The 12,803-nt window shown below is 52.2% G+C and overlaps 2 protein-coding genes across 3 annotated transcripts; both read left to right on the top strand.

The window, feature by feature from the left end:
- The first annotated feature begins 65 nt into the window (after positions 1-65).
- Positions 66-3,639, top strand: METTL1 (methyltransferase 1, tRNA methylguanosine). 2 transcript variants are annotated; one of them, XM_004053459.4, is made up of 6 exons: positions 66-250; positions 967-1,130; positions 2,268-2,452; positions 2,545-2,658; positions 2,819-2,920; positions 3,072-3,639. In XM_004053459.4, the coding sequence occupies exons 1-6, from the start codon at positions 66-68 to the stop codon at positions 3,225-3,227; spliced, it is 906 nt and encodes a 301-aa protein (XP_004053507.2). In that variant the 3' UTR covers positions 3,228-3,639. The 2 variants fall into 2 exon arrangements, with proteins under 2 accessions (XP_004053507.2, XP_063550673.1); XM_063694603.1 differs by lacking the exons at positions 2,268-2,452; positions 3,072-3,639.
- Positions 3,640-5,120: 1,481 nt separating this feature from the next.
- Positions 5,121-10,708, top strand: CYP27B1 (cytochrome P450 family 27 subfamily B member 1). The gene is made up of 9 exons (XM_004053457.5): positions 5,121-5,384; positions 6,028-6,218; positions 6,726-6,928; positions 7,014-7,214; positions 7,299-7,471; positions 7,675-7,847; positions 8,049-8,127; positions 8,412-8,609; positions 8,965-10,708. The coding sequence occupies exons 1-9, from the start codon at positions 5,190-5,192 to the stop codon at positions 9,076-9,078; spliced, it is 1,527 nt and encodes a 508-aa protein (XP_004053505.2). The 5' UTR covers positions 5,121-5,189; the 3' UTR covers positions 9,079-10,708.
- Positions 10,709-12,803: the final 2,095 nt, after the last annotated feature.

Raw genomic sequence — 12,803 nt, forward strand, 5'->3', positions numbered from 1 at the left:
GCCCAGCCCAGCCCAGCTGAATTTGCTCTTGGGTCTTTAAGGGGCGGGAACTGCCACCAACGCGCATGGCTGCGTCATTAACTTGCGCCTCTGGCCTGCGCCTCCACGTGGATTTGGTAGAGAAACCCCGGACTGGGATCATGGCAGCCGAGACTTGGAACGTGGCCGGAGCAGAGGCCCCACCGCCCCAGAAGCGCTACTACCGGCAACGTGCTCACTCCAACCCCATGGCGGACCACACGCTGCGCTAGTGAGGAGTGGGCAGAGGGAGAGAGAGGAGGGCGGGATTCTCAAAGCAGCCGGGAGAGCAGTTGTGCTGCAACTGCTGGGAAGATTTGGGATAGACCCGGGAGGATCAGATGGGTGACGTCAGTTTTGGGGGTGGGACCGGGAGATTCGACAGAGAGCGGAGTTGGCGGGTTGAGAGTGGGCGTGGCGTTCGGGCGTAAGTCTGGGTAGCGGTGCTAAGTTTGGGAAGAGAAATAAATTGTTACTGAGACTGAAGTGATAGAGGCAGAATGTCGTTTCCATCTTTTGCTTTTGTTTGTTGGATTTAATAAAAAGGCAAACATATACACAATCCTGCCCCCACCTTACCTTCCCTTCCCTCCCCGCAGAGCACAAACACAAAGTAGGATCCCAGTGCATTAGGCAGCCAGTCTCGGGAGAAGGGGAACTTGTGCCCCAGAAAGGGCAGCTATCCGCGGCCGGGTCACATCGACCGCCAGAAGTGGAGTTGGGCAGGTCAGCGTTTATGGGCCTCATGATGGTCCTATGATTCACACTGGGAGTTAAGGGTGGTTTCCATTGTCCCTCTTAGAGGCCACAGGGCCCAGTGTTACAGAATTTTTGAGAAACCCTCCTCCCTTTTACCTCCCACCCTCACCCACCCACACACTCTCACAGTACCACTTCTGCAATAGTGTGACCAACCTTCTCATGCTTCTTATGTCTTCTTTCCAATAGCCCTGTGAAGCCAGAGGAGATGGACTGGTCTGAGCTATACCCAGAGTTCTTCGCTCCACTCACTCAAAATCAGAGCCACGATGACCCAAAGGATAAGAAAGAAAAGAGAGCTCAGGCCCAAGTGGAGTTTGCAGACATAGGCTGTGGCTATGGTGGCCTGTTAGGTAACACTCAGGCCCTCTTTCTGGGGTGAGAAGAGGCCTAGTAGCTTCTGCTGCCTCAGCAACTTTTGTGGGGGGTCATAATTGGTCTTTCCCCTTTCGTCCAGACACTGGTGACATCAGCATGGAGAGGCTCCACCTACCCTCTACTCTGGGTCTGTGACCTTTGCCCTGGAGAGTGGAGAGGGCTGCCTCAAATGCTTCTTAAAACCTGGGTTGTCCTTTCTGGCGTCAATCCCTACATGAGCCATTTCATCTGCCAGGTTCCGGGTCAGTGAGCTGGTCAGCACAAGCGTCAGAGATTAGCCATTGTGGCCAGTGATCCTGAACTGTCTTTTCTCAGAGATTCTACCATCTCCCCTCCCCTTTGCCCCTCCCTCGCCAGATCTCATTCCTTCTGCCCCACTCTCCTGTTTTTTGGGTTCCTCTTGTATTGTCTGTATTGTCCCACCCATGCATGCCAAGCCACTCCCTATTTTTAGATCTTCCCAAACAGATAACAGCCTGATAGAGAAGAAGAGCATGGTACATAGAGGCAGAAAACCTTGGTTTAAGGTCCAGTTCTGCCCGGGCACAGTGGCTTACACCTGTAATCCCAACACTTTGGGAGGCTGAGGCAGGTGGACCACTTGAGGCCAGGAGTTCAAGACCAGCTACTCAGGAGGCCGCGGCAGGAGAATTGCTTGAACCTGGGAGGCAGAGATTGCAGTGAGCCAAGATTGTGCCACTGCACTCCAGCCTGGGTGACAGAGCAAGACTCCATCTCAAATAAATAAGTTCCAGTTCTGCCCCTTCTTAACTCTATGATCTTCGGCATATCTGACCCTCAGTTTCCTTGTCTCCACAATTTACCACAGACTGTTATAAGGATGAAATAACACAATGTGTGAAAACACTGTGGAAAACTCTAAAGCAATGGCAAATATACATGTATCCTCAGCCCTCCCATTCTGGTCCTGGTGACAATTTTCATTTCTCCCCCCGCCTCTTGAGCATAAAACTATCCATATATGTATCTCTGTCCTCTCTTGCCGTTCTGGACTTTGGTAGTTGCAGATTGAGGCTTCCTTTCCTGTGTTGACCCCTTTGCACTTCCTACAAGTATATGGTTGATGATTCCATTGCTATTTGTGTGTGCAGTGGAACTGTCACCGCTGTTCCCAGACACACTTATTCTGGGTCTGGAGATCCGGGTGAAGGTCTCGGACTATGTACAAGACCGGATTCGGGCCCTACGCGCAGCTCCTGCAGGTGGCTTCCAGAACATCGCCTGTCTCCGTAGCAATGCCATGAAGCACCTTCCTAACTTCTTCTACAAGGGCCAGGTGGGGAGGGGCCCTGGTGGGTTAGGCTGTAGGCCGGTGGGGGCATGGAGGCCGGGCTCTCACAACCCTGATGGTGTGTGTCTGTCTCACAGCTGACAAAGATGTTCTTCCTCTTCCCCGACCCACATTTCAAGCGGACAAAGCACAAGTGGCGAATCATCAGTCCCACCCTGCTAGCAGAATATGCCTACGTGCTAAGAGTTGGGGTGAGTTGGGATCGGAGGGATGATGGGGTGAGTGGCCTACTCAGGGGCCCTTCACTAAGAATTCAGTGGGGGTGCATTTAGGGACTCACACCACCACTCCCTTCATCTGGCTGCTGACGTTGCATGCAGCCTCCTGTCTAGGGTGATTTTGCCTATGCAGGGGCTGGTGTATACCATAACCGATGTGCTGGAGCTACACGACTGGATGTGCACTCATTTCGAAGAGCACCCACTGTTTGAGCGTGTGCCTCTGGAGGACCTGGTGAGTAGGGGACCTAGAGGAGGTGGAGGCCCTTTCCAGAGTCGTTCTGTATTTGGACTTAACTCAGTGCCAGGAGGATGGGATAGGTGTCTAAGGGCCAGGGGCAGTCTGAACAGTGGGCAAGGACTTATTGGACCGTTCCTTCTCCCAGAGTGAAGACCCCATTGTGGGACATCTAGGCACCTCAACTGAGGAGGGGAAGAAAGTTCTACGTAATGGAGGGAAGAATTTCCCAGCCATCTTCCGAAGAATACAAGATCCCGTCCTCCAGGCAGTGACCCCCCAAACCAGCCTGCCTGGTCACTGACTGCTTACTCTACCTTAGCTGGACCTCGTCTCCCAGGGACTAGAGAAAAGAGCAGGAGTCCTGGGTCTTCCCAGTTGAGACTGCTGGAGCTGAGACACAGTACTCTCTTAAAGAAGGTGGGGAGCTGCCCAGGGCAGAACCCACTGGTGTTCATGACTACCCCTGGCTCCTCTCACCTTGTCCCTCCACTGCCAACAGAAAACAAAGCAGCTGACTGAGATGGTCAAAGGACTTTGGACCATAGGGGATCTTTGGAAGGCTGTGGGGTCTTGCTCTCCCTTAGCACTCCTTTCTCCTTGTGAGATCTCTCCTCAGCTGGAATGAGGAATGTAGTCCATCTAAACTGCTTGCTAGGCTCAATTACCACTTCTGTTTGCTTTGTGGATCCTGGGATAACATGTATATGTGTACATATGCCTATTCTGCCATTTCTCAGGAAAGGGTGGAGTATGTATCATATGCCTTCTACCATCCTCCTGTCCTCTCCCTGCGTAAGACTTGACCTGGGGAATCTGTGTTCCCTAAATGTTGTCTCTGGAGAGTCCTTGGGAGGGTGTGGGGGTGGAGACCCTCTCCTTTTTCACATTGACCTTCAATTCCAGAACTTCAGAGCTGACTGACTGGCACAGAGCCTGATAGAGTTGCAGTGGGGAATGAGGGAGTAAGGAGCAGAGAGGTAAACTGTGGGAGATTCCTTTATTTTAATTTTTTTTAGAGACAGGCCCTCTCTCTGTTGCCTAGGCTGGAGTGCAGTGGCACAATCATAACTCACTGTAGCCTTGACCTCCCGGGCTCATGTAATCCACCTCAGCCTCTCAAGGCACTACAGACATACGCCACCATGGCTGGCTAATTTTTGTATTTTTTGTAGAGACAGAGTTCCACTATGTTGCCCAGGCTGGTCTCAGACTCCTGAGCTCAAGCAGTCTGCCCACCTTAGCCTCCCAAAGTGTTGGGATTACAGTCATGAGCTGCCGTGCCCAGCCTAAGTTTTAAACTTCTTCTGTAGAGACAGTCTTGCTATGTTGCTCAAGGTTGTCTCAACCTCCTGGCCTCATGCCATCTTCCTGCCTCAGCCTCCCAAAGTGCTGGGATTATAGGCATGAGCCACCACAGGATTCTGAGGCTAAAAGTAGAAAGGAGCTGCTAACCAGAAAGCCCCCCAGAGGAGACCGAGTCAGCTGGGGAATTAGAACATCCACATCCGTTTAGCTCCTCTAACACCCCACAGACAATCTTTGAACTTAACTAATGTACAAAAAGTTTCTTCATTTCTGCTTCTCAAGCCCCAAATTCCCATGTCTGGAAGGAGGGGGCTTGTATACCCAAGGGATCCCCTTATCCTCAAGAAAGAAAGATGGAGGTTCTAGGAGCCATTTTAGCCCATTAACCCACCTGCCATCTGCCCAGTATATGTTAGGTACAGGAGGAGGGGGAGGTGTGGCTAGTGCAGGAAAATAATGCAGAGAAGATACAACCCACTAAGCCAAGAATGTGGGGACAGTTACAGCTGTGCCTCCCCTGCTTCCCTTCCCGGAGGAGCTGAAAGATGGGGAATTCCTGAGGATGGGCCTAAAGGGGCTGGGCTCACTGGTAAAAGTGGTGGGAATATCAGAGACTGACTAGTGTAGCTTGGTCACCTAGTCCCTACTAAAAAGCCTTATAGCCTTTCTTAGGATGAGACTTTGAGGCTCCTAGACAAAGGCACTCTCCCAGGAGGAAAATCTTAGGCCCTCCCTCCCATGAGGGTCATTGCAACATGAGACCCAACGGAGTTGTGAAGTCAGCCCCAGCCCCGCCTACTGTTCCTGGGTGCTAATCCCCAGCACAGACCACTCAGGAGGAGGGATTGGCTGAGGAGCTTGGAGAGGGGGCGTCATCACCTCACCCAAAGGTTAAATAGGGGTTGAGACAAGATGCTCAGGAGAAGCGCTTTCTTTCGCGAGCACCCTGAACCAGACCATGACCCAGACCCTCAAGTACGCCTCCAGAGTGTTCCATCGCGTCCGCTGGGCGCCCGAGTTGGGCGCCTCCCTAGGCTACCGAGAGTACCACTCAGCACGCCGGAGCTTGGCAGACATCCCAGGCCCCTCTACGCCCAGCTTTCTGGCCGAACTTTTCTGCAAGGGGGGGCTGTCGAGGCTACACGAGCTGCAGGTAGGAAGGGACGCCTTTCCCTAGACGGAGTGCTGGGGAAACTGGTTTTGACAGCGTCAGAAAGGACTGACTAGTGCAGAGCAAATGTGGGACAGCCAGAGAGAACGGATGCCCATGAAATAAGGAAAAGGCGAGTTGAGGCTGGGGGCGGTGTGGCTACACTCGGGCAGAGCCCGTCCCGACTCTTAGCAGAGGGCGCTGCGAAAGCGCCTTCTCGCTGTCCTGAGGTGTGGAGATCCTGCAGATACAGTACAAGTGCGCGGGAGGCCGGAGTGGGCAGTACCCTCCGCCTGCGTGCGGCTTAAAGCTACATGGGTTCCTTTTCATTCACTGAGGACTCGTCCTGAGATGGACAGTCCAGACATGGAACTTTTAGAGATTTCTCCTCGACGGAGATGATCAGAGAGGTCCTGAATGTCTGCCTTGCACAAAGTTCCTGTTTTGCCCATCACACTCAAACTTTCTAGGGATGGGAAATGAGAGAGGAGGAGTTTGCAGTATCAAAGGCATACACTAGTTGGGCACCCGAGAAGGAGCAGAAGCTCCCTCTTCCCAAGCCCAGTCAACGCCCTTGGCGTGGGCACAGGTCAAGCTAAAAGTCCCCGCCCAGGTATCCAAGTGTCCGCTGTGTCCGCTCCCCCAGGTGCAGGGCGCCGCGCGCTTCGGGCCGGTGTGGCTAGCCAGCTTTGGGACAGTGCGCACCGTGTACGTGGCTGCCCCTGCACTCGTCGAGGAGCTGCTGCGACAGGAGGGACCCCGGCCCGAGCGCTGCAGCTTCTCGCCCTGGACGGAGCACCGCCGCTGCCGCCAGCGGGCTTGCGGACTGCTCACTGCGTGAGTCTTCTCTGCCCCCAGAAGCCCAGACGCCCTGCAGCGGCCCTCTCCTGCTGCGGGTCCCGAAACTATCAATCTGGGGGCATGGTGGGAGGTCGGCTGTCCCACTCTACCATTGGGCATCTTGGGGTTCCCATCCCAGTCTGCTTCACCCACACTCAGGTTGAGCCCCAACCTCACTCCCCGCCTACCTCCTTATCTTTTGAGGCCCAAATCCTGGGAACTGGGGGAACCGGAGGAATTGGGCTAGGGTACAAGGATCTGGATGGAATGAATGTAAGGTTCTGTGACTCAAGTTACCCGGGAACCCCGGCCCCTGCGGGCAGGAAATGAGTAAAGAGGAAGGGGGCTGGAAGACAGGCGCACGCCGGTGCAGGTTTCCGTACCCCAAGGGGGCAGACGCAATCCCTCTCCTGGCCACCGCAGCCGAACGCGCTCCTTCACTGCAGCCAGTCCCGTCGAGCCGTCCCCACCTTCCCGATGCGCACTCTCTCCTCAACCCTGCAGGGAAGGCGAAGAATGGCAAAGGCTCCGCAGTCTCCTGGCCCCGCTCCTCCTCCGGCCTCAAGCGGCCGCCCGCTACGCCGGAACCCTGAACAACGTAGTCTGCGACCTTGTGCGGCGTCTGAGGCGCCAGCGGGGACGTGGCACGGGGCCGCCCGCCCTGGTTCGGGACGTGGCGGGGGAATTTTACAAGTTCGGACTGGAAGGTGAGTCCCAGGACAGAGCTGGGCAGGCGTCGGGGGCGCCCTACCAGAGCCTCCCGGAACCCTGATGGCGCCCCCTCCCGACAAGGCATCGCCGCGGTTCTGCTCGGCTCGCGCTTGGGCTGCCTGGAGGCTCAAGTGCCGCCCGACACGGAGACCTTCATCCGCGCTGTGGGCTCGGTGTTTGTGTCCACGCTGTTGACCATGGCGATGCCCCACTGGCTGCGCCACCTTGTGCCTGGGCCCTGGGGCCGCCTCTGCCGAGACTGGGACCAGATGTTTGCATTTGGTAAGGCACAGGTCAAGGTGGGAATGGGGGAATGTAAAGCTGTCCAGGGGTAGCGAGGTATTCACGTGCCTTCTACCCACGCAGCTCAGAGGCACGTGGAGCGGCGAGAGGCAGAGGCAGCCATGAGGAACGGAGGACAGCCCGAGAAGGACCTGGAATCTGGGGCGCACCTGACCCACTTCCTGTTCCAGGAAGAGTTGCCTGCCCAGTCCATCCTGGGAAATGTGACAGAGTTGCTACTGGCGGGAGTGGACACGGTGAGGTTCTCCCTCCGTGCTGTGAGCCGGTTCCAGGGCTTAGCCTCCGCAGACTCAGGGGCCATTTTTCTGTTGCAGGGGATCCATTATGGCCACGTAGACCAGCTTGGCTTAGCACCCTGTAGCCCCAGACTCTTCCATAATCTGCACCCTCTGCTGGGTTCTCACACCCAACACCTCTCTTGCTTTCACATGTTTTTCAGGTGTCCAACACGCTCTCCTGGGCTCTGTATGAGCTCTCCCGGCACCCCGAAGTCCAGACAGCACTCCACTCCGAGATCACAGCTGCCCTGAGCCCTGGCTCCAGTGCCTACCCCCCAGCCACTGTTCTGTCCCAGCTGCCCCTGCTGAAGGCGGTGGTCAAGGAAGTGCTAAGGTGAGGGGGAAGGAGAGGAGGAACAAGAGGAAATGCCAAGGAAGGGCTGGGGAAGCAAATAGTGGATGGAAGCAGGGAGAGAGCAGAGAAAAATGGCCCTCTACTCCTGGCCAAAAAGGGTTTGGAAGTTGGAAACAATGAGAAGGGGGCTGCAGCCCCTAGCCTCATCTTGCTGTCTCCATTTTGTGCTTTGCAACCTAGACTGTACCCTGTGGTACCTGGAAATTCTCGTGTCCCAGACAAAGACATTCATGTGGGTGACTATATTATCCCCAAAAATGTGAGTAGAGCCTATTCACCCTTTCTATTGAGCCTCACTATCTTGGGCCCCAACCCTGTTCTCAAACACTCTCCTAAAAGCCCTTCAAACACTCCCCTTGACCCCTCTCTAGGATATGCCTTTCTAGGATGTAATGGAACAGTGGGGAGATCCTTCCAAAAGTAGCCCCAGAAAACCTCCCCATCACCCACCAGGACCTGCCTTTGTCCCTGTCTGAATATCCTCTTCTTCATGCCTGCCCTATTCTGAGCCCAAACTGACAAGTTTGTTTTCCTTCGCACCAGACGCTGGTCACTCTGTGTCACTATGCCACTTCAAGGGACCCTGCCCAGTTCCCAGAGCCAAATTCTTTTCGTCCAGCTCGCTGGCTGGGGGAGGGTCCCACCCCCCACCCATTTGCATCTCTTCCCTTTGGCTTTGGCAAGCGCAGCTGTATGGGGAGACGCCTGGCAGAGCTTGAATTGCAAATGGCTTTGGCCCAGGTGAGTGCTCTAGATTTTATACCTTCCCCAGACTGGAGAGACCCTAACCCTCTAAAGTTGTGAGCTCTTTCCCCTGACAAGCATAGGAAATCATATAAGACCTGGTAGAATGAATCTTCTGAAATATGATAAGCCCATTATAGGCCTGGAGTGTAAGTGAGGGTATTCAAACTATTTTTTACCTATCATAATCCCTCACCCTTATTAACCAAGAAGTCCCCTACTGGCCACAGGTGCCACCCAATCATTGACCATTCTAACACTAATAATGCATGCCCTTTACCAATTGGATTACCAATGAATCCCCCCATTATAGATATCTTTCATAGTAATGCTCACCTTCTTCCCTTTCCAGATCCTAACACATTTTGAGGTGCAGCCTGAGCCAGGTGCAGCCCCAGTTAGACCCATGACCCGGACTGTCCTAGTACCTGAAAGGAGCATCAACCTACAGTTTTTGGACAGATAGTCCCATGGAAAGAGACTGTCATCATCACCCTTTCATTCATCATAGGGATAAGATTTTTTGTAGGCACAAGACCAAGGTATACATCTTCCCCTAGTGCCTATCTGACCAAACTGGATAGAACCACCATAGTGAAGTGTGAGGCGGCCCTGACCAATGTGTGAAGTATGCACTTGGCCTGACTCAGGAAGCCAGGTGAGAAAACCATGGTCTGTCTGCTTGCTTGGCCCTTCTGATCATGTATGCATCCCCCAAGGATGAAATCAGATTTTAACTAATAATGCTGGATGGCCTGAGGAAAGATTCAACTGCCTCTCTTTTTGGGCTTTCATAGTGTTCATTGATGCTGCTGGCTAAGCATGTATCAAAGCATAAGCTCAGTAACTGTGCATCTGGTCTGTACCTGGTTGGTCCTTCCTCTTTGCATGTAAGCTCTTTGAGAGGAAGGGTGAAGCCTTATTTGTTTTTTATGTCCCCTGCCAAGGCCTGTCTCTGACTAGGTGACAGCATACACATTCTTAGATTGAGTCTGAACCATGTGGCAGAAGGGATAAGCAGCTTACTTAGTAGGCTCTGTCTACCCCCTTCCTTCTTTGTCTTGCCTCTAGGAAGGTGAATCTGCCCTAGCCTGGTTTACAGTTTCTTATAACTCTCCTTTGCTCTCTGGCCACTATTAAGTGGGTTTGCCCCATCACTTAGTTCTCAGGCAGAGACATCTTTGGGCCTGTCCCTGCCCAGGCCTCTGGCTTTTTATATTGAAAATTTTTAAATATTCATAAATTTTAGAATAAATCAAATATTCCATTCTTGACTTTGACTTATTTCTCTCATATTCCCACTTCCTACAAGACCTGGAGGCAAGACCCTAACCCTCCCATCTCCCACCTTGCTTTCTCAGGTCCTGGGGGTGACCCCCATAACAATGGGAGGTCTGGACGCCTGGAAGAGTAGTTTGTAACACAAACCCAGACATGTTTCTGTCTGTAGTGGGAACATCCAAGTCTAGTCTGGATTCCTGTAAGAGATTAAGGGGGTGGGGGGTGAAAAGTAACTGCAGGGGCTAAGCTGTAAAATGGGCCCGGAGCTAGGGATTTGCAGACATGGGCAGAGGTTGCTGACTCTGGTAAGGAAAGTGCTTTTGGACTGCCAGGATTGAAGGAAGTCCTAGATTGGTCACTTTGCCCTCTCTGGAAAAGTTGTTCCAAGATAATTTCCTTCAGAGGAAGGGATACAAGCAGAGAAGTGGAATCAGACAGACAGAATGAAAGCTGAGTGTGGGGGTGGCCAGAAGCCCTGGGGCACTGAGGCAGGATAAGGGCGGTGGGCAGAGGGAACCTGTTTCCCTAAGTCAGCATTCTCTGGCCCCCCCCAGAGGCTGGGCACAGCTCTCCTCTTGTGATGTATACAGATTAACTCATCTTCCATCCAAATAAATCTCTCAGCACACTGCACAGTTCCTTCTGCATCCCAGATTACCCTTCCCATGTCAGGACTTGCCCCCCTTCCCCTACCGCTCACCCTATTCCAATTAGCTGGGTGTAGATGGAGATTTCACTTCACACTTCTTCCTCCTCCACACCTTGGCCTCCTGGCCTAGACATGGCTCCCTGACCGCAGAAACTCCAGTAGCCACCAGGCCTTCTGCAGGGGCATCTAATTATGCAAGATCTACAGAGGGGCAGGGCAGACCCAAAGCCTCGTACAAAGATCAAGGTTTCTGTGCATTTTCTGCCCTTCTCAACTCCTTCCCTACTGTATACTCAGTCTCCACCCCTACTCCTCTATCACCGAACTCAATTTGAACCTAAATGACGAAATTTTCAGCATATTTGATCTTTGAGGGAGAATAAAGCCCAGCTTGTCAGACCCTTTCCCCGGAATCAGTGATGAGAATTCTGCCCATCCGTACTCCCTATTTTCCACTGGGCAAGTAGGAATGCCCACTTGAAGAGGGCAGCAGTTCCCATGACCCTTTCCTGGACAATGATCTTTTTAAGTTGGAAAAAGGAAGAAAAGGAGACCATACTGATTGCTGGCCCCAACTCCCATACCAAGACTTCCATTAGTGCTGAAGGAGAGGGGAAAGTGTCCCACTTGGCCTCATTTTAGGACCCAGAGTGTAAATGGATACAGTGTGTTTGTGTGTGAGTATGTCTGTTTTCTTTGGTGTGTCTAACCTTCCCTGCAGAGCCATCACAGAGGACAGCTCAGGCTTGGCACAGGAAGCTCCACGTGTGTCCTATCTACCTGAGCCCTATCTGCCAGTATAGATATTAGTAGTCACTCTGATTTGCAATCCCCCATTTGGTCCCCACCAGCTCTTCTGAGAATGGCAAATCAGTAAAGTCTGGCCTTTCTGTCTCCCAAGATGGGGGATATAGAGGGTTCTCTCTCTGGGGAAACAGTTTCCTACTGAGCAGACGGAGGGTTCAGTCTCAGTTCCCTATCCACTGTACTCCCTCAGAAATTGGAAGTTATATACTTCCACACTTTGAAATTACTTGAACCCCAGTCCAGCTTTTGTTCCTACATCCCGAGGCTGGTCTGGATGCCAGCACCATGGACAGCAACCAAGACCCCTTTTGGGAGAGGGGAGGGGACAAGGTTTCGTGGGCAAGGATGTGTGTGGGCCTTTACAAGGGAAGCATTTTCTCTAAAACATCCCCAGGGAGGAAGGAGGCAAAGCAGAACCTTCCCTGATAGAAGGATCAATAATAAGAAAGGCCTCCAGATCTGACTTTAGCCGTGAATGAAGGAATTATTTAATTGCTGTTGAATGGTTTACTTAAAAAACAGCATCATTCATATAATACACAACCCCAAGGTCACAGAAGAAAGTGCCCAGGCTTCAGGCTGACCCACATTGTAACCAGTCCTTCCCAAATCTTTTCTCTATAAACAACAGTCCTCTATGCTGCTGCCTCCAAACATAATGCCATCCATTAATACCACTGGCTGGGCACACCGGGATCAAACCTGTGACCCTAAACTGCCATAGAAATAGCTTAAACTGGGGTTGGAGACTCATAACACTGAGTGGGGGGATTCCCTCCATCTCACTCCAAATGAGTCCAAATTCACTTCACACTGCTTTTCTGGGTGAGCACAGTACTTGAGAAGGACTGATAGAACCCAGATGATCTCCAGAACAAGGCAGATGGCTCCAGCCTTCCCCAGTCCACAGGCCCAAATATTTAGAGTCAGAGGAGTTCTCATTCTTACAAATAACCACCATGCTTCACATTTGCAATGTCTATTTCCCCTCATATTTCCATACCTATTATGTCACTCAACACAAAATTCCACGATTCTGTGCAACTCCAGATGAAAAACACATTTTAGAATTTGTTACACCAGCTACTGTTTGAAATAAATGGACCATCAACTATTCTAGAAATCTCTTTATGTCATTGCTGATTTTCTTTGGACGGCATCCAACCTGTCCCTCATTTATCCTTATTCCAACCCTATGAAGTAGACAGGAAAACCATAGCTAAGAGATTTTTTTCTATATCACACAACTCATAGGTGGCAGGTCCAGGTCTACCCTTTAGATACCTCGGAGTGCTGCCACCTAGCAGCCAACATGAATTATTCACCAGCAAGTGGGAGTCACACCTACAACTCAGAACCCACTGCTGCATTTGGGATTTGCAACCTGTGCAGAGAAACCTCCCCACATCTCCCAACCCTCCAGAAAAACCCCAGATGAGAAAGGAGTCTCCACG

Source organism: Gorilla gorilla, chromosome 10 (assembly GCF_029281585.2).
Source record: "Gorilla gorilla gorilla isolate KB3781 chromosome 10, NHGRI_mGorGor1-v2.1_pri, whole genome shotgun sequence".
In the NCBI taxonomy this organism is placed as follows: Eukaryota; Metazoa; Chordata; class Mammalia; order Primates; family Hominidae; genus Gorilla; species Gorilla gorilla.

Excerpts from the sequence above, each read along its gene's own strand:
- METTL1 (XM_004053459.4), top strand. The coding sequence starts at position 66 with ATGGCTGCGTCATTAACTTGCGCCTCTGGCCTGCGCCTCCACGTGGAT. Across the intron at positions 251-966 it reads GCGGACCACACGCTGCGCTA|CCCTGTGAAGCCAGAGGAGA; the intron begins GTGAGGAGTGGG and ends TCTTTCCAATAG. Across the intron at positions 2,453-2,544 it reads ACTTCTTCTACAAGGGCCAG|CTGACAAAGATGTTCTTCCT; the intron begins GTGGGGAGGGGC and ends TCTGTCTCACAG.
- CYP27B1 (XM_004053457.5), top strand. The coding sequence starts at position 5,190 with ATGACCCAGACCCTCAAGTACGCCTCCAGAGTGTTCCATCGCGTCCGC. Across the intron at positions 8,128-8,411 it reads ACTATATTATCCCCAAAAAT|ACGCTGGTCACTCTGTGTCA; the intron begins GTGAGTAGAGCC and ends CCTTCGCACCAG. Across the intron at positions 8,610-8,964 it reads TGCAAATGGCTTTGGCCCAG|ATCCTAACACATTTTGAGGT; the intron begins GTGAGTGCTCTA and ends TTCCCTTTCCAG.